We start from the raw sequence: 18,863 nt of genomic DNA, 5'->3' as shown, positions 1-18,863 counted from the left end.
GCCACCCGTGCGGTGTTGGCCTGGGTGGCTGCCATGAGCGGCACCACTCCCTGCTCCTGGACGCGGTTTGACTCTAACTGCGTCTGCAGCTGCTGGAAGACGGCCCTCATCCCGTCATTGTGTCCCTGGGTTTGAAAATGCATCGGTTGTGCGGGTGGGCGATTAAATCCAGGAACCGGGAAACGTCTGGGAGCCAGCTGAATGCTGGGCCTGGGCTGCCCTCCGACAGTCCGGGCCCTCGGCTGCTCCGACCTCCACCTGCTGTACCTGCTCAGCTATGTGGTGCACACCAGACCGTGACCCAGGAGCCTCATCACTTAATTGCCCAACCGAGATGAGTGTCTCTGGGATGGTGGATGGTGTGGGAGATAGCAGTGTCGCAAGCTCTAGGTCCTCGTCCGTCATAACCTCCGCAGTGTCTTCGTCCCAGTCATATGTGGCCGCATATGTGGCCGCAGGGCGCACGCGGCCCATGTCTTCTTCCCCCTCAATGGAGTCTGTGTATGCGCCCTGCTGGACGGTCCCGGGTTGGGAGGATGGCAATCCTGGCTGACGTCCTGCCACCCTCTGGCGTGCGGCCCTGGGTGCGGTGGTGGTGGTGGATGTCCGGCTGGGTGTGGCAGCAGACGTCCCTGGATGTTCGTCAGCACGCCCTAGGGAATAGAATAAGACGGGGTTATTTAGACACGCTCGGCCGGGCGTTGGATGGTCCAGTGGGCTGAGTGTGAGGGGAGAGAGGATGGGGGGTCCAGTGGGCTGAGAGTGAGGGGAGAGAGGATGGGGGTCCAGTGTGCTGAGACGTGTAGGGGATGAGAAGATGGGGCGTCCAGTGGCTGAGTGTGAGGGGAGAGAGGATGGGGGGTCCAGGGGTGAGTGTGAGGGAAGAGAGGATGGGGGGGTCAGTGGGCTGAGAGTGAGGGGAGAGATGGATGGGGGGTCCAGTGGGCTGAGAGTGAGGGCAGAGAGGATGGGGGGTCCAGCGGCTGAGTGTGAGGGGAGAGAGGATGGGGGTCCAGTGGCTGAGTGTGAGGGGAGAGAGGATGGGGGGGTATAGTGGGCTGAGAGTGAGGGGAGAGAGGATGGGGGGTCCAGTGGGCTGTGTGAGGGAGAGAGGATGGGGGGTCCAGTGGGCTGAGAGTGAGGGGAGAGAAGATGGGGCGTCCAGTGGGCTGAGTGTGAGGGGAGAGAGGATGGGCTGGGGGGGGTTGTCATGCGGGGATGTCTCACTTGGTTCTGCACCGCCGACCTCGCATTGCGCGACCTCTCGGCTCCCAGATCCTCCAGCAACGGTTCCAGAGCCCTCTGCTCAAAGGCGGTCAGGGGGTGCATTATGGAGAACCCCCTCCGGTCTTGTTGCGCTCCCCGGTTGTTGTGCGCAGTCTTGTCCTGTTGGGCTGGGCATATATAGATCATTACAATTCGGCAGGTACTCAGCAGGCCTATCAGATATTGGCACAGGTTGGGGGGAAAGTTGCAGCTAAACCATGGATCTCTCCAGGGGGTCGCAGCTGCTCATGTGGGTCTGTGACAACTTTGTTAAACCACCCTCCAATCCACTCTCGCCACCCTTGTGCCCGGGGGGGTGGGGGGTGGATGATGAGGGACTGGGGGGGGGGGGGGGGGGGGGAGGTTGTTGTGACCCGGCGGGCCCCTCTTGGCACTTACCCTGGCAGCCTCTGGTGAGGTCGTGGAGCTTCTTCGGCACTGCTCCCCAGACTGAGGGGTCTGCCCCCACAGCACTCACTGCCGTGCCCACCCTCACGCCAGGCCCATCGCACAACAACTGGCTTGGTGGCGATGCCCTCTTCTGGGGCAGATGATGCTCCTCCGCTGCTCCACCGCATCGAGGAGGGACTCCAGGTCACTCTCTGCGAACCTCGGGGCGGCCCTCCGTGGCTCCGTCATCCTCCCTCTCCGTCTGGAGACCTCGTCGCCCGTGCCTTTTTACGACGCGGAGCGGCGTCATACCGGCGTCATTTGGGTGTCGCACGCTTCTGGCGTCATCGCCCACGTGTTTCCCGCGGCCCCGCTCCTAGCCCATTTCCGGGGCCTGAATCGTTCGGGAACGGGGCCGTGGGGAGCAGTCGTGAAACTCGGCCAAGTTCACAACAGCGTTGCCGATTTTTCCTGGGTGCGGAGTATTCCGCCCAACATCTTTCACAGTTTTTAAAAGAAGTTTGGTTTTACTGGTATGTATGTAGGGAATTAATCTGATCCAAGCTTACACTGTAATATTTATAACTTTAGTCTTCCATCACATGCTTACTGGACTTACTGGAGATCATTAACTTTTTTCATGTGTTTCATGTAACAAATGATTTTTATATAAGCAACTGTGAAATCATCCATTTTGGAACTAAAATGGATAGAACTGAATAATTTCTAAATGATGAAAAGCCAGATTTGTGGAGGTCCAAAGAGAATCGGATGCTCAATTAACATCGATAAAAATGTCCTGGACAGGTACAGAAAATAATCATGTTGGAATGCTCTCCTTTATATCCAGAGGGCTAGAAAACAAGGTGATAGAAGTTATGCTAACTCATATCAAGCCTTGGTTAGACCACATCTGATTTAGAGCAGTGTGGATACCATAGACTTTTAACAGATGTGGAGGGAGTACAGAGAATACTTAATAGAGTGAAACATGGCCTCCAAGGATTTAAAGTACAAGGAGAGATTGCACAATTAGTTGTATTCCCTGGAATTTGGGAGTTTAAAGGGTGGTCTGGGTCAAAGTTTTCAAAATATTGAGGGGAGCAGCTACAGTAGATAGAGTGAAGCTATTTCTGCTGGTTGAGGAATCTGGAACGAGGGGCCATAAGTAAAATGTCCAGTCTGGAATAAAGTTAGGAAACAATTCTACATTCAAAAAAAATGTTAGAAGATTCCAACCCCTTCCAAGCAGCAACTGATGCTCAGTCAATTGATAATTTTAAATCTGAGAAATATATTTATTGTTAACCAGAGGTATTAAGGAATATAGGGCAAAGGCTGGTGTATGAAGTTAGGTCAAGCATTAGCCACGATCTTGTTGAATGGTAGAAATTCCTGAATGGGATCTGAGGGAGAACCTTTTTACACAGCAAGTGGCAATGACCTGGAACTCGCTGCTTTGAGGGTGGTGGAAGCTGAAACAATCAATGATTTCAAAAGGGAAATTAGATGGGACACTTGAAGGAAATAAATTTGCAGAGTTACCGAGATACAGCAGTGGAAATCGGACCTAATTGGATAGCTCCACAGAGAGCTGGCATGGAATCAGGTGGGCCAAATGCCTTCTTCTGTGCCAGAAATGGACAATGGCCTCATAAAGACTCAAAAAAGACTATGGGCGGAATTCTCAGACCCCACGCGGTTCGGAGAATTCTGCCCATAGTCTTTTTTGAGTCTGTTATAGAGCCATTGTCATTTCTGGCACAGAAGAAGGGCATTTCAGCTCTGCGCCACTGGGGCGGCGTGGCGCCGGTCAGGGTATGCGGCGACTCTCCAGCCCGGGCGGCACGGGACGGTGTGCGATTCTCCGGCCCGGAGGGCCGAGCGGCCGTCAACAAAAAAGCGGAGTTCAGCCGGCGCCATTCTAAATCCTCTGAGCCGGTGGGACCTCAGCATTGAAGTGTCCGGGGCAGCCTGTGGGTTGGGAGATGGGGGGGGGGGGGGGGGGGGGGGTCTGCCCCGGGGGGGGGCGGGGGGGATCCATAGTGGCCTGGCCTGCGATCGGGGCCCAGCGATCGGCAGGCCGGCCTTTGTGTCAGGGGGCTTCCCACCACGCCGGCTCCTGTAGCCCTGCGCCATTTGGCGTTGGGGCCGGTGCGGGGAAGAGCCACTGCACATGCGCTAGCTGGCACGGGCCAACTGCGCATGCGCAGACCCCTTGGCGCCGGGTTCACGCAGCGATCAGCGTGGGCTGCTCCAGCGCCATGCTACCCCACTTGTGGCCCAGAGATCGGGTCTCGATATGTGCGCCGATCGCCGGAGTAAAACACTCCGTTTTTACGCCGGCGTTGGCACTTAGCTGCCTGATGGGAGAATCCGCCAATTTGTTTTCCTATTTTCCTGTTACCTTTCAGCTCTCCTCATTTTATTCCATTATCTCCACGCAAGAATCATAGATACTTACGCACTCAGAGACAATTGGTGGAATCTTCTCATTTTTTGTCCAAGTGTCAACTCAGGCGGGGAAAATGGAGTGCAGCCTGTTGGCTGCCCGTTGGCTGCACTGGTGGCTTTTCCCGCCATATTTTTAAACATTGAGACTAAAAAAAGTCACGGAGCAAAGTCCCACAACTCTGAAGAAGCTTGCCCTGCCAGCAACCTCCAGCAGCACTAATTCCTGAGAGTGTTCCTCTACTTTAACCCCCTTGCACACAGACTTCAAAATCTAAAGATCAGGAGCAGCACGCCCCAGAGGGCATCACATATCATGGTGGCTTGCTGCACACTACACAACCTGCCAATTGCAACGGGGGAGGACCTTGGGTGAGGAGTAGATGGAAGAGCTATACCTCTCATTTATGAGGACGACGTCAAAGGAGATGAGGGTGATAATGTCCTGGAGGGCGGCACGGTGGCACAGTGGTTAGCAACAACTGCCTCACACCGCCAGCGATCCAGGTTTAGTTCCGACCTCGTGTGACTGTGTGGAGTTTGCACATTTCCCCCGTGTCTGTGTGAGTTTCCTTCGGGTGCTCCTGTTTCCCTCCCACAGTCCAAAGATGTTGTTGGTTATGTGGATTGACCATGCTAAATTTCCCTTAAGGTGGAGTTGCAGGAATAGGGATGGGGGGATCTGACCTAAGTAGTGTGGTTCAAAAGAATTGGTGCAGACGCAATGGGCCAACTGGCCTCCTTCTGCACTGTAGGGATTATATGATTCCTATGAAGGCGAGGATACAGCAATGAGGCCATTGTACTGGCCAGATGAGACAGGGTGGCTTGTGAGGCCCTCATTGTCTCAGGATTCCAGGAGGATGAATGAGATGCAGTGAGGACCTTCTGAGATCTTCACATTGCATCTTAGAATGCCTGACCACCTGTCTAAACTGAGGGTAGCATGCATACGCTCTATGAAGAAGGGCATACATAGAGATGCTACTGAGGACACAGCGGACACATGGACGTTCAAAGTACTTGATCCTTAGGCAGGCTCCAACACCTGTTCCCTTCAGCACCACATCTTCACCAGTCAGGAATGCTGATGGAATGATAGTCCTGCCTACAAGGTGCTGAGAGCACACAAAAAACATTGCAGATCCCTGTAATGCTTGGATATGAGATTCTTTCAGTTTACACAAACCACTTTAAGGTGCAGGAGAGTGACTTTGAAGCCCAGAAATCAGTGAGCTCAGAAGGTTACCCGCTGAACAGGGTAGAGGCCCTGGACCTTGGCACTTGCCTTCCTTTTGTGCAGGACCCATGGTTTCACATCTGACTGACATGAACACTGCTCATCATAACGAAGAGCCACAGGCAAGGAGATGGTCTGAGGAATGTGCTTACAATGGTCCATGCTGTGAACAAGTGATTAACACCCATGCCCACATTGTGCAGCTACATCTTCTTCACCTTTCTAACCCTGCTGCTATGTCTTGGTGCATCTTCAAGATCCACAGCAGAGCTGGAGATGGTCTTCTGACTGCTGCACCCTGTTGTCAATAGTGACCTTTTGGTAGGCATGCTTTGGAGGGCACCAGCCTGCTTCAGAGTTTTGTTGTGTAGCAGTGCCACCCTCCTCGGACTGCAGGGTGTGGGTGGGTGCTGTGATGTGTCTTTAATGTCAGTCTTTACAGATTCCTCTTCCATGGTGTCCCTCGGAGTCAAGGATCTGTCTTGTGGGCCCTATCGGCTACTGCCCAGATGTGCCTGAAGAAAGAAGAGATTATTAGTGCACAGCAGCCATCTGTGAAACAGGAGACATCACTCCCAGCATGGTTGTTTGTTGAATGTTGCAGTGCTGCTTGAGTGCCATCAATCTCACAGTCAGCACACATCCTCCTGCACCAGTCTGGGACATCTACTTTTTTTGTGAGCCAGTTTGTTCTGCATGAAGATAGATGAAGAGGTCCCTGCGAGGCCAGATGCCTGGTATGTGTAGGTGGTGAGTGGTGCCATGGACACAATCCACAGGGCAGATGAAGGTGTATGAGAGAAAGTGAGTGGTGATGCCCCTCGAGCTGGCATTGAGTGTGATCCCTGTGGATGTCTGATAGGTTTGTGAGTTGAGCGTGATGAGAAGAGTAACTTGCCCTGGCAGAACAGAATCATTCAGCTTCTTTCAGCACTGGACGGCAGTCCTCTTTTGGACTGTATTGGAGTCGACCACCGCTGCCACCGTTTCCCATGCTGGATTGATGACCTAGTTTACTGGTCTTCGCCCAGAGTGGAGATAAAGAAAATTGCGGAGGGCCTCCTCTGCATCTAGAAGGCGCTCAAAGGAGGTGTCGCTAAATTTAGGGACATGTTTCTTAACTTCGGTAACCATCAATTCCCAGCAGCTTCCTATTCCACTAGCTCTGTGCAGGGCAGTCTTTAAACATGGTGCCTGGATTGCTGAAGCTCTGAGGTCACAGCAGTGTAGGCAAAAATGAGGCCACCCTGCCAATGATCCAATTTAAAACCTATGCCTCTGATGTTTTTAAACAATTGTTCCACATCAGAGTAAATTCTGCCATTGTTGTCAATTTCCCCGCCCGATATCGATTTCAGGGGAAATTCAGCTCAATGTCCGAAGTGAGCACAATACTTAGACGTAATTAAAACACAAGGAGTTGTTTCAAAGGCCCAAATAAACCAAATGTCTAGCACTGCTGGGTTAGAGAGCTATCTGTCAATGTAGGACTTCCTCCCAACTGAGGGGTGTAAGTTCCATCACGAGTCAATTAGTGCTTGATGGAGTATTAAATGACTTAGGGGCATTTGGTATTGGCAGGGATGTGTTCCCTACAAACTCTTCGGTGGGAAGAACAGGGCAGCACAGTGGCATAGTGGTTAGCAGTGTTACTTCACAGCGCCAGGGTCTCAGGTTCGATTCCCAGCTTGGGTCACTGTCTGTGCGGGGTCTGCAGGTTCTCTCTGTTCTCAGTGGGTTTCCTCCGGGTGCTCCGGTTTCCTCCCACAATCCCGAAAGACGTGGGGCTGGATTCTCCCAAAATGTGACTATGGTCTCCACGTTGGCGTAAAACGCTAGAGTTTTACTCCAGAGATTCCTAGAAAAAAAGATGAACTAATTAAATGCCTGCAGGGGGCTAGCAGGTACCACGGAATGATTCTCACAGCTTTAACTGCGGGTACGGGCCCCCGCACTTCTGGTTTGGATGTCCCGCGCATGCGCTCGGCAGCGGCCTCCAGCGGCCGTGCTGAGCTGGGAAGTAAGTTTCACAGAGACAGGGCTCACACCCCCGCCTCACCGGGACTGTGCCATACAACCTGAAGGCTTCTCAATTCACCGGGGCGGACTGCGCCGCGTCATCAGGCAAAGCGAAGGGTGGAGGGGTTTGCCTCCTCATCGACTTCTCCTGCTGCTTGGATGTGGTGACCCTGGCGACCTACTGCTCTCCGGACCTGGAATACCTGACCGTGAAGTGCCGCTCATACTATCTTCCACGGGAGTTCACTGCAGCCATTATCACAGCGGTCTACATCTCACCCCAGGCAGAAGTGAGGAAGGTGCTGGAGAAACTGTACAACATTCTAAACAACTACGAAACCCGGAGGCCTTGTTCATTGTGGCCGGAGACGTCAACAAGGCCAACCCAAGAGTGTACTGCCAAAAATCCACCAGCACATCTCCTGTCCCACCAGGGGCAACAACACTCTGACCACTGCTACTCAAAAATCAAGGGCACCTCCCGTTCCAGCCCCTGACCACACTTTGGGATGTCAGACCATAAGACGGTTGCTCCTTCTCCCAGCATACAAGCAGATACTCAAGCGGGAGAATCCATCCAAGAAGGTCATGCAGTGCTGGTCTGAGGAAACAGAAGAGCTCCTACATGACTGCTTAGAGACAGTGGACTGGTCCATATTTAAGAACTCAGCGACCAACTTAAATGAGTATGCCACCACCGTCACAGACTTCATCAGCAAATGTGTGGACGACTGCATGCCAAAGAATGCAGTACGTACGTTCCCCAACCGGAAACCATGGCTCAATCATGAGATTGACTCCCTATTGTAGGACAGGTCTGAGGCGTTCAAGTCAGATGACCCTGACCTATACAAGAAATCCAGGTATGACCTGCACAAAGCCATCCGAGATGCCAAGAAATAATATCAAACCAAGCTAGAGTCACAGTCAGACTCTCGACGGTTGTGGTAAGGACTAAACAACATAACAGGCTACAAAGCGAAGCCGAGCAGTATCTCCGGCAGCAGCGCACCCCTCCCCGATGAACTCAATGCACTCTATGCTTGGTTCGAGTAGGAAACCAACAATCTGCTGTCGAGTGCCCCAGCAGCCCATAACTCACCCATACCCACCATCACAGCTTCCGAAGTCAGATCGGCCTTCCTGAAAGTGAACCCCCGGAAGGTGATGGTCCTGGACGGGATCCCTGGTCGTGCACTTGCAGCCTGCGTGGACCAGCTGCCAGAGGTTTTCACGGACATCTTTAACCTGCCCCTACTCCACTCCGAGGTCCCCACCTGCTTCAAGAAGACCACCATCATACCGGTGCTAAAGAAGAACCAGGCAACATGCCTCAATGACTACCGCCCGGTGGCCCTGACTTCAGTCGTAATGAAGTGCTTCGAGAGGTTGGTCATGAAGCGCATCACCTCCATACTCCGCATACCGCTGCAACCGGTCCACAGCAGATGCCATTTCCCTGGCCCTAAACTCATTCCTAGAGCATCTCGACAACAAGGACTCCTACATCAGACTCCGATTTATTGACTACAGCTCCGCCTTCAACACCATAATCCGAGCCAAGCTCATATCAAAGCTCCAAAACCTAGGACTTGGCTCCTCACTCTGCAACTGGATCCTCGACTTTCTGACCCACAGACCACAATCAGTAAGAATGAACAACAACACCTCCTCCACAATAGTCCTCAATACCGGTGACCCGCAAGGCTGCGTACTTAGCCCCCTACTCTACTCCCTGTACACACACAACTGCGTGGCAAAATTTAATTCCAACTCCATCTACAGGTTTGCTGATGATACAACCATTGTGGGCCGAATCTCGAATAACGATGAGTCAGAATACAGGAGGGAGATAGAGAACCTTGTGGGGTGGTGCAGTGACAACAATCTCTCCCTCAATGCCAGCAAAGCTAAAGAGCTGGTCATTGACTTCAGGAAGCAAAGTACTGTACACACGCCTGTCAGCATCAACGAGGCCGAGGTGGAGATGGTTGGCAGTTTCAAATTCCTAGGGCAACATGTGGTGAATGTGATTCACACTATATATAGTTGCCAGTATCACTCCATGTATATATGTTCGTTATCTACCCGTTGTAAGATCAATGCTGTATATAGTTGGCAATATAACTCCGTGTATATATGTTCACTATCCACCATTGTAAGTGCAGTTGCACTATCCGACCACCAGGGGGAGTCGCTCTGGGAGTACGCGAGAGTTTGTACTGGGCTCCTCCCTTGGCTCTGCCCAGGACTCCTCCCCCTGGGACCGATGTATAAAGGTCAGTGCTTTAGAGCCAGCCTGCGAGTTCATCTGGAGTTCAACGACGAATAGGCTGGCTCTGTTGTAAGTGTATTAAAGCCTCTGTTCAGATCCAACTACACGTGTTCGCTGAATTGATGGTTTCATCAATTTAATACACTTAAGAAGCTGCCGAAGTAAAGCATGGAATCCGCTCTAAAACCAGGACATCTGGAACTCGATCCGCAGGATGTAGAGGCGAAAGAAACCTTCTGCCACTGGCTGAAATGTTTTAAGGCCTACCTGGCCGAAATCAGCACCGCTGAAACTACGGAGGAAGAAAAGCTCAGCCTGCTGCACGCGAGGGTAAGCCACAAAATTTCTACACAACTAAATCCAGCCGGTTCCCACACCGCAGTGCTGGCGATTTTGGACAAAATGTATATTAGGCCCATGAACGAGGTCTTTGCCCGCCATGTGTTCATGACTCGCCGACAACGGGCTACTGAAACTTTAGCTGAATTTGCACGCGAGTTGAACAATCTCTCAAATGACTGCAATTACCAGGCCGTAACCGCGGCCCAACATAGGGAGCTTGCTGTGCGGGATGTTTTTGTAGTGGGCCTTCGATCTAGCTATGTACGCCAGAGACTATTAGAAAATGGGGCCCAAGGCTTAGAGACTACCGTAGAGGCTGCTATCACAATGGAAGTTTCCTTCCGCAGCCTCAACTCGTTTCCCGCGGATCCCGCTAACCCCGCATGGGCCCCCGACCTGAGGACCCCCCAAGCCTGTGCCGCAAGGCCCCCCAGGTATCGCGCTGCCACAGCCGGCCGCCCTACTGTCCCAGTCAACTACTCAAACTATCCAGCTGCTCCAGCTAATTACTCAGCTCCCCCAGCCAGCTACTCAGCTCACCAAACCAGTTATTCAACTGCTCCAGCCTGCCACTATTCAGCTCGCCAAGCCAGTTATTCAACTGCTCCAGCCTGCCACTTCTGTGGGCAAAGCCAGCACCCGCGGCAGCACTGCTCAGCCCGATCCGCGACCTGCAGCAGCTGCGGGAAGAAAGGCCACTATACTAAAGTGTGCCTCGGCAGAAGGGCCCCAGCCCTCAACACCCCAACAGTCCAAAAACATCGCCCCTGCACCAGCAGGCCCGCGGGGCCTGAAACGCTGCGGCCTACGCTCAGGCTCCGCCCCCTCCCGCCACGTGCGATCCATGGGGGCCGCCATTTTGGCAAACCTCCACCATGCGGCCGGCCACATGCGATTCATGGGGGCCGCCATCTTGAACACCATCTTCATCACCACCCCCCACGTGCGATCCACGGGCCCTAGCTGCATCCCCAGACTCAAACAGCTCATCGGAGGAGTATGACCTTCCCGGGTAGTCACCACATGGCCCGCAACTCAGTGCAGGTTCCTGCATCAAGCTCGCCAGAACACAGCGGCATCTACTCGACAGGACGCCCGATCGGAGCAAGAATTCGACTTCCCCCGGGCACCCACCACGCGGCCCACAAACTCAACCGGTCACCCTCGACAAATCGCCCCCCCAGCATCTGAGAAATTCGATGACGGAGGTCCAGATCAACGGGTACAACACGTCGTGCCTCTTCGACTCCGGGAGCACAGAGAGCTTCATACACCCAGAGCTGGTAAGACGCTGTTCCTCCCTATTTATTCCCGTCAACCAAACTATCGCCCTCGCTTCGGGCTCCCATTCCATCCAAATCCAAGGCCGCACTACAGCAACGCTAACAATTCGAGGCGCTAGCTATTCCAAATTTCAACTGTATGTCTTGCCCGACCTCTGCGCGCCACTCCTCTTCGGCTTGGATTTCCAATGTAATCTCAAGAGTCACACCCTCAGCTTCGGCGGGCCCTGCCCCCACTCACTATCTGCAGCCTCGCCACGCTGCGCATCACCCCCCCTCCTCTCTTCGCCAACCTCACCCCGGATTGCAAACCGGTAGCCACCCACAGCAGGTGGTAAAGCCTGCAGGATAGGGTATTTATCAGAATGGAGGTCCGAAGGCTGCTCAGTGAAGGGATCATAGAGGCCAGTAACAGTCCCTGGAGAGCTCTGGTGGTGGTCGTCAAGACCGGGGGAAAATTCCGCATGGTCGTCGATTATAGCCAGACCATCAATCGCTGGATCCAGCCCCCCATCTACCCCCACCGAGGAACTCCTTTCCCCGTTCCCTATGCGGCCGCCCCCTTGCGCCTGATTCTGCGAGCTCACCCCACCAGTCCCGAGCGCCAGCACCAGCCCGCCCCCAGCGCCCCCAGTCTCCATTCAACCAGGAGGTGTATGAGGCTCGGACAAGACTCGCCCCGGAGCCGGCAACCGTACCCCAGACCTCGACGCCCACCCAGCCACCGCAAGAGGCTGCAACCCCGGTGCTCCGCAGATCAAAACGGACAATTCGTCCACCGGACAGACTGACTCTTTGAGCCATGACCCCCCGCCGGACTTGATTTTTTTAACAGGGGGCGAATGTGGTGAATGTGATTCACACTATATATAGTTGCCAATATCACTCCATGTATATATGTTCGTTATCTACCATTGTAAGTGCAGTTGCACTATCCGACCACCAGGGGGAGTCGCTCTGGGAGTACGCGAGAGTTTGTACTGGGCTCCTCCCTTGGCTCCGCCCAGGACTCCTCCCCCTGGGACCGATGTATAAAGATCAGTGCCTTAGAGCCAGCCTGCGAGTTCATCTGGAGTTCAACGACAAATAGGCTGGCTCTGTTGTAAGTGTATTAAAGCCTCTGTTCAGATCCAACTACACGTGTTCGCTGAATTGATGGTTCCATCAGTACACATCACCAAAAATCTGTCCTGGTCCACCCACGTCAACGCTACCACCAAGAAAGCACAACAGCGCCTATACTTCCTCAGGAAACTAAGGAAATTCGGCATGTCCACATTAACTCTTAACAACTTTTACAGATGCATCATAGAAAGCATCCTATCTGGCTGCATCACAGCCTGGTATGGCAACTGCTCGGCCCAGGACCGCAAGAAACTTCAGAGAGTCCTGAACACAGCCCAGTCCATCACATGAACCTGCCTCCCATCCATTGACTCCATCTACACCTCCCGCTGCCTGGGGAAAGCGGGCAGCATAATCAAAGACTCCTCCCACTCAGCTTACTCACTCTTCCAACTTCTTCCATCGGGCAGGAGGTACAAAAGTCTGAGAACACACACCAACAGACTCAAAAACAGCTTCTTCCCTGCTGTTACCAGACTCCTAAACGACCCTATTATGGACTGACCTCATTAACACTACACCCCTGTGTGCTTCATCCGATGCCGGTGCTTATACAGTTACATTGTATACCTTGTGTTGCCCTATTATGTATTTTCTTTTATTCCCTTTTCTTCCCATGTACTTAATGATCTGTTGAGCTGCTCGCAGAAAAATACTTTTCACTGTACCTCGTGACAATAAACAAATTCCAATCCAATCCATGGCGGACTCGGATCATGGAGGCAAACTCAAAAATTAGACAACCCCGAGCGGCCGCGCGCCCGATCAGCTAACCGTTCGGATAGAACCCCGGCCTCCTGTAGGACCCCCACCTCGGTATCCAATTCCCCTCCCCCCACCAGGGTGGGCACGGACTGAGTCTGCAGGTGACACGCCAGCATCCCGACCGGCAATAGGTGGTTAGTTCCACGCCGTCGGGAACTCAGCCGGTCGGGAGCGGAGGATCGCTGGGATGGCCTCTGTCAATGGGCCCCCAGCCGCGCAGCGTATTCCGCGATCACGGCAATTTTCGGATCCCAGAGAATCGCCGGACCGACGGCGGATCTGATTTTGGCGTGAAAGTGGGTTCTCCGCCCCCGCGCCGAATGTGATTTCGGCACGGGCTGCGGAGAATCCAGCCCGAGCTGTTGGGTGAATTGGGCATTCTGAATTCTCCCTCAGTGTACCCGAACAGGTGCCGGAGTGTGGTGACTACAGTAACTTCATTGCAGTGTTAATGTAAACATACATGTGACACAATAAAGATTATATTATAACCTTAAAAATCCTGGCCTTGGATTTTAACAAATTTTCTTGGGCACAATGTTCTGAAAATATGGTTCTATTACTAAGATCAATTTCTAAATCTTGCTTTTAGTTAATATTTTTAATGATGATAACTTACCAACATGTTCTGGTGCAATTCCATTTTCCTGTAATGCAAGTGCCTGGTCTTGTGTTTTGGGGTAACCAACTAAGATCCAGCCCTGACAAACAAACAGCAGCAATGCAGTTGGTTATAAAGAGAGGGATGAAAGGGAAGTGTGCAATGTTAGATTTATTACATAAGATGCTACTGATACTAAGTACACCATATAGCTTTGTTAACAGCAATTTCTTTATTGAGAAGTTGGTTGTATTGCCCTTGTTTGCAGTTAGCATCCACATCAAGTATTCCAGATATGTAGGGCCTGATTTTAACACTGTGAGTGAATGGGTTTTGAATGAGTTAAAACCTGACCTTTGTAGCAATGCATCTTAACCTCAACTTCAGCAAGGTAACTATGTGTAAAAAGCCAGAACAAAATGAGCTCTGTGAAATCTCTCCCACCCCACAGGTAGTCAAGCAAACACCAGAGTATTTACACTGAAAGTGAAAGTTGCCGTAGTCCCAGAGGACATTAGGCTACTCTTCTCTGTGAGGGGTAGAGCTGACTGGTGGTGATTTAACTTGAGGGTCACCACACCTCAGACGAGGGACCAGGTTGAGAAGGTGGGCCAGTACAGGAATTGAATCCATGCTGTTGGTCAGACTGCATCACAAACCAGCCAACTGAGCGAGCCGACCTCCCAATCAAAAGTGGAGATTATACTATAGAACCACAGAAACGCTTTCGTGCAGAAAGAAGCCATTCAACCCATCATGTCTGTGCCAACCAAAAAAGTGAAAAAAACAAACCAGTTGCTCATTTTAATCCCATTTTCCAGCACCTTGCAGGTGACTGCACTTCAGTTCAGATCCAGGTACCTTTTAACTGAGTTGAGCATTTCAGCCTCAACCCGAACTTAGGCAGTGAATTCCAGACATCCACCGTTCTCTGCATGAAAAAGTCTTTCCTCATGATCCTTTTACCATTCCCTTAAAACTATATCCCCTGCAATTGACCCCTCAGCTAGGGGAAAATAAGTGTTTCCTGTCTACCCTGTTTCGGCTCCTCATACTGTATACCTCAATTAGGTCAACTTTAACCTCTGCTGTTCTCTGGGAAACAACCCAAGTCCATCCAATCTAATCCCTAATGATTTTTTTTTCAACAGACAATTTTATTAAGGTATTTTTGGCATTGTAAACAGTAACAATATACATTAGTGTGCAGATACCAATTACAAAAAGCATAGTGCAAATAACAGTACCAGTCTCGCAGATAGACCTACGTATTCTTCCCCCCTACTCTACACTACCCCCCCCCCCCCCCCTCCCGGCTGACGATTAGTTCCCCGCGAAGAAGTCGATGAATGGTTGCCACCTCCGGGCCAACCCCGATAGTGATCCTTGTAAGGCGAACTTGATTTTTTCCAAGCCGAGAAAGCTTACCCAATTTGGAGCATGGTCCGAAATAGTGATCGCCGAGTATTCTGTATCCCTCACCCCCTCCAAAAAGTCCCTCCTCGTAATAAAGAAGTCAACACGAGAATAAACCTTGTGAACATGTGAATAGAACGAGAACTCCTTCCCCTTCGGCCGGCTGATTCTCCAAGGGTCTACCCCCCATTTGTTCCATGAACCCTCTCAGTTCTCTTGCCATTGCCGGGACCCTGCCCGTTCTGGAGCACGACCGGTCGAGGTCGGGGTCGAGGACTGTATTAAAGTCCCCACCCATAATCAACTTGTGCGAATCCAAGTCGGGAATTTTCCCCAGCAGCCTTTTGATGAAATCTACATCATCCCAGTTTGGAGCGTAACCATTCACTCGGACCTCCCTCACCCCCTCGAGCTTGCCCTGGACCATGAGAAATCTACCATCCCCATCTGCAACTGTGCTGTCCGCTTCAAACTAAACCCTTTGTTAGTCATGATCGCGACCCCTCTGGTCTTAGCGTCAAGCCCTGAATGGAAGACCTGGCGAACTCAGCCCTTCCGTAATCTAATCTGATCCACCACTTTCAAATGCGTCTCCTGCAGCAACATTACATCCGCCTTCAGAGCCCGTAAGTGCGCGAACACACGTGTCCTCTTGACCGGCCCGTTTAATCCTCTAACATTCCAGGTGATCAGCCTGGTTGGAGGGCACCCTGCCCTCCCTATGCCGATCAGCCATCCCCCTTCTTGGGCCCACCCCCTGCCCATGTGCCGCGCCTCCCCTGGTCCGCCTCTTGGCATCTCCCACCTCCGACTCCTTCCCTGTTACCTGGTTCAGTTCCCTCCCTCGTCAGCAGATCATCTTCCCCTTCTCTCTCTCCCCCCCCCAGCAACAACCCCTTGTAACCTAACCCCTGCCATATACTGGCTGTATACACACCCCCACCTCGCTCCCGTTGACTAGCTCAAAGCAGCTAGCCTGGTGGCTCTGAACTCCGGCGCCACTATGTCTCACACCTATTGCCCCCCTGCTCCCCTCCCCTCCCGCCCATCAACACCACCTCCCCAGAACATCCCTGTTCGAGCAATCGCTCTGGGACCGAGACAGAGAGAAAACAAACAAAGAACAAAGGAACATTCCCAGAAGAAAAAAAAAGCAAAGAAAACCCCGAACAGCCCCCCAGCACCCAACAACTTAAACTTTAACCATCACTTTGGCTTTAACTTCAAAACATTCAAACAGGCAAACACAAACACAAGAACACTCACAGTTTTAAGTAAAAGAGCATGCTGAACGACATCGCTAACATGAAGGGCAATCTGTGAACAACTGCAGACATCCCTTAGTACACTCTAACTTGAGTCCATGGGTCCGCAGTTCGGCACCAGTCCATGCCCCTTAGCGAAGTCCATCGCTTCCTCCGGGTCGTCAAAATAATGTTGCTGTTCCCGGTATGTGACCCAAAGCCGCGCTGGGAAAAGTAGCCCGAAATTAGACCTTCTTTTTAAACAGAATCTCTTTAATTTGTCTGTCGGTTGCCCTCCTTCTGGCCACCTCCTGGCTCAGATCCTGGTAGATGCGCAGAACATTGTTGTTCCATGAGCAGCTCCTCGTGCTCTTGGCCCACTGTAGAACCCGCTCCTTGTCCACGAACCTATGGAACCTGACCACCATCGCCTGACCACCATTGCTGCCCCCCCCCCCCTTTGTGGCTGCCTCACCTGCACTGTGTGCCCTGCCCAGCTCCAACGAACGTGGGAAGAAATCATCCCCCACCAGCTTCTGCAGCATGTCTGCCACATATGCCGTGGCATCCACTCCCTCAGCCCCCTCCGGGAGCCCAATGATTCTCAGATTCTGCCGGCGAGACCTGTTTTCCAGGTCCTCCAGCTTGTCCATCAGCCTTGCTTGCTGCTCCTTCAACTTACTAATTTCCACGTCCGCTACCGTTTGAAAATCCGCCTGCTCTTCCACTGTCTTCTCCAGTGCCTGGTCCTTCTTATCCTGAGCATCCAGCCTCTAGTCAAGTCGCTCCACCGCTTTCTGGAGCGGTTCCAAATTATACCGCTTCAGTGCTGCAAAGCTCTCTTTCATGACCTGCAGCATGTTGTCCAATGCTGCATGGACCGTCCTTTCCGTGGTCTGTTCATCGGCCATCTTTCCTCCCACTTGAGCTTCCACACCACCTTTGTTCAGCCCGTTCTTCACCTGTGTTCGCTCCCTTCTGCTCCTTAAGTCCATACAACTCTGTATGGATTCAGATCTAGAGTGCTATTGTTTTTCATTCCTGCGCTCAAAAGTTCAAAAAAGTCGGGGAAAAAGGTCTTAAAGTCAGACTGGAGCGAGAGCCATCAAATGTGCGACTTACTCCCTCATAGCCGCCACCGGAAGTCCATCCCTAATGATTATTGATCTATTGTTTTGGTACTCAGAAATTATTCATATTTCTTCTAACTCCATTCCACTATTTAGGGGTCGATATTACATTCTTAGAAATGTGGCTACCCTTTTTCATTTGGAGCCCAATCCATGAGGCCTCATTTAGAGTATCATCCATCCTCACAGCTTAATTGATTCTTTAACTAATAATGCTACACCCCCACCTTTTTTAATACCCCCATCCTGAAAACTCATATCCAGAGATGTTGAGCTGCCATTTTTCCCCTCCTTAAGCTAAGTTTCCATTATAGTAATGATATCATGCTGTCATGTGTCTATCTCTATCCTCATCTCATCAGCTTTGTTTACTATGCTCCTTGATATTTACACATATACCTTTTCACACTGCCAAATTCTTGCGCTGTACACTTTGTAACCCATGCTGCTTCTGTCTTTCAGTCAATCACTAATTGAAACCTGAAGCCCTCCCTCCAACACCAGCTTTCCAGCCACCTGTTTAATCGTTCATTTCTCCTGTTCTACACACGCTTGCATGTGGGAATGGGAATAAGCCTGAGAAAACTGCTTTAGAGCTCCTGTTTTTCAATCTTCAAGCTCTGTAAAGTCTTCTTTCAAGACCTCAATCCCTTTCCTACCTAAATCATTGGTACTGACGTGGGCCATGACCTCTGGCAGTCCACCCCAGAAGAATGCCTTCCAGCCACTCCATGACATCCTTGACCCTGGCACCAGGGAGGCAACATACTATGCTGGAAACATGTCTACAGCAATAGAAATCTATGTATGTTCTCCTAACTAACAATGTTTGGATGGTGTCTGCTGCGTCCGTGGTGTTGCATCCAGGGCACAGTGTCCAGACAGTGTACAGACATCACGTTCCGATTGGTATACAAGGCAATAACTCCCACATGCTACATGGCATGCCTACCCATGGGGATCCACTTGGGAGCTGTGAAGTGCTCACTTAACTACGATTGTCAATACCCAATTAGCAAAAGCCTTCAGTTGCGCCACCAAAGGCCTCTGCGGTTAGTGGGAGTTATGGGTGGGCGGTTGGGAAGGCGGGCTGAGGTTTCCCCCCAGAACGGGGCCACATGGGCCAGGGGTTGGCATGGCGCACCCACGGGTGCTGAGACAACCCCCCCCCCTCCAATTGTAGTCCATCTCGACCAATTGCCCCCCAATTCAATGGATAATTCTCCTTTTTGAATCCGCTTTCTTCTATAATGGCTTTTCATCCCATCACTACCTTTCCTCATCTACATAAGATTAACTCCAAAATGTATGCCAAT

At 51.8% G+C, this 18,863-nt stretch overlaps 1 protein-coding gene across 2 annotated transcripts in view; it reads right to left on the bottom strand.

Moving 5' to 3' along the window:
* Positions 1 to 18,863, bottom strand: part of ak8 (adenylate kinase 8) — a 223,716-nt gene that overhangs the window by 119,611 nt on the left and 85,242 nt on the right. For both annotated transcript variants that reach the window (XM_038782152.1, XM_038782153.1), the window contains one exon: positions 13,776 to 13,857. In XM_038782152.1, coding sequence (XP_038638080.1) covers positions 13,776 to 13,857 — 82 coding nt within the window. The remainder of the gene's footprint in view (positions 1 to 13,775; positions 13,858 to 18,863) is intronic.

Source organism: Scyliorhinus canicula, chromosome 21 (genome assembly GCF_902713615.1).
Source record: "Scyliorhinus canicula chromosome 21, sScyCan1.1, whole genome shotgun sequence".
Classification (NCBI taxonomy): domain Eukaryota; kingdom Metazoa; phylum Chordata; class Chondrichthyes; order Carcharhiniformes; family Scyliorhinidae; genus Scyliorhinus; species Scyliorhinus canicula.
Note: the sequence above shows the minus strand (reverse complement) of the source record. Positions and strands in the feature narration are given on the sequence as shown.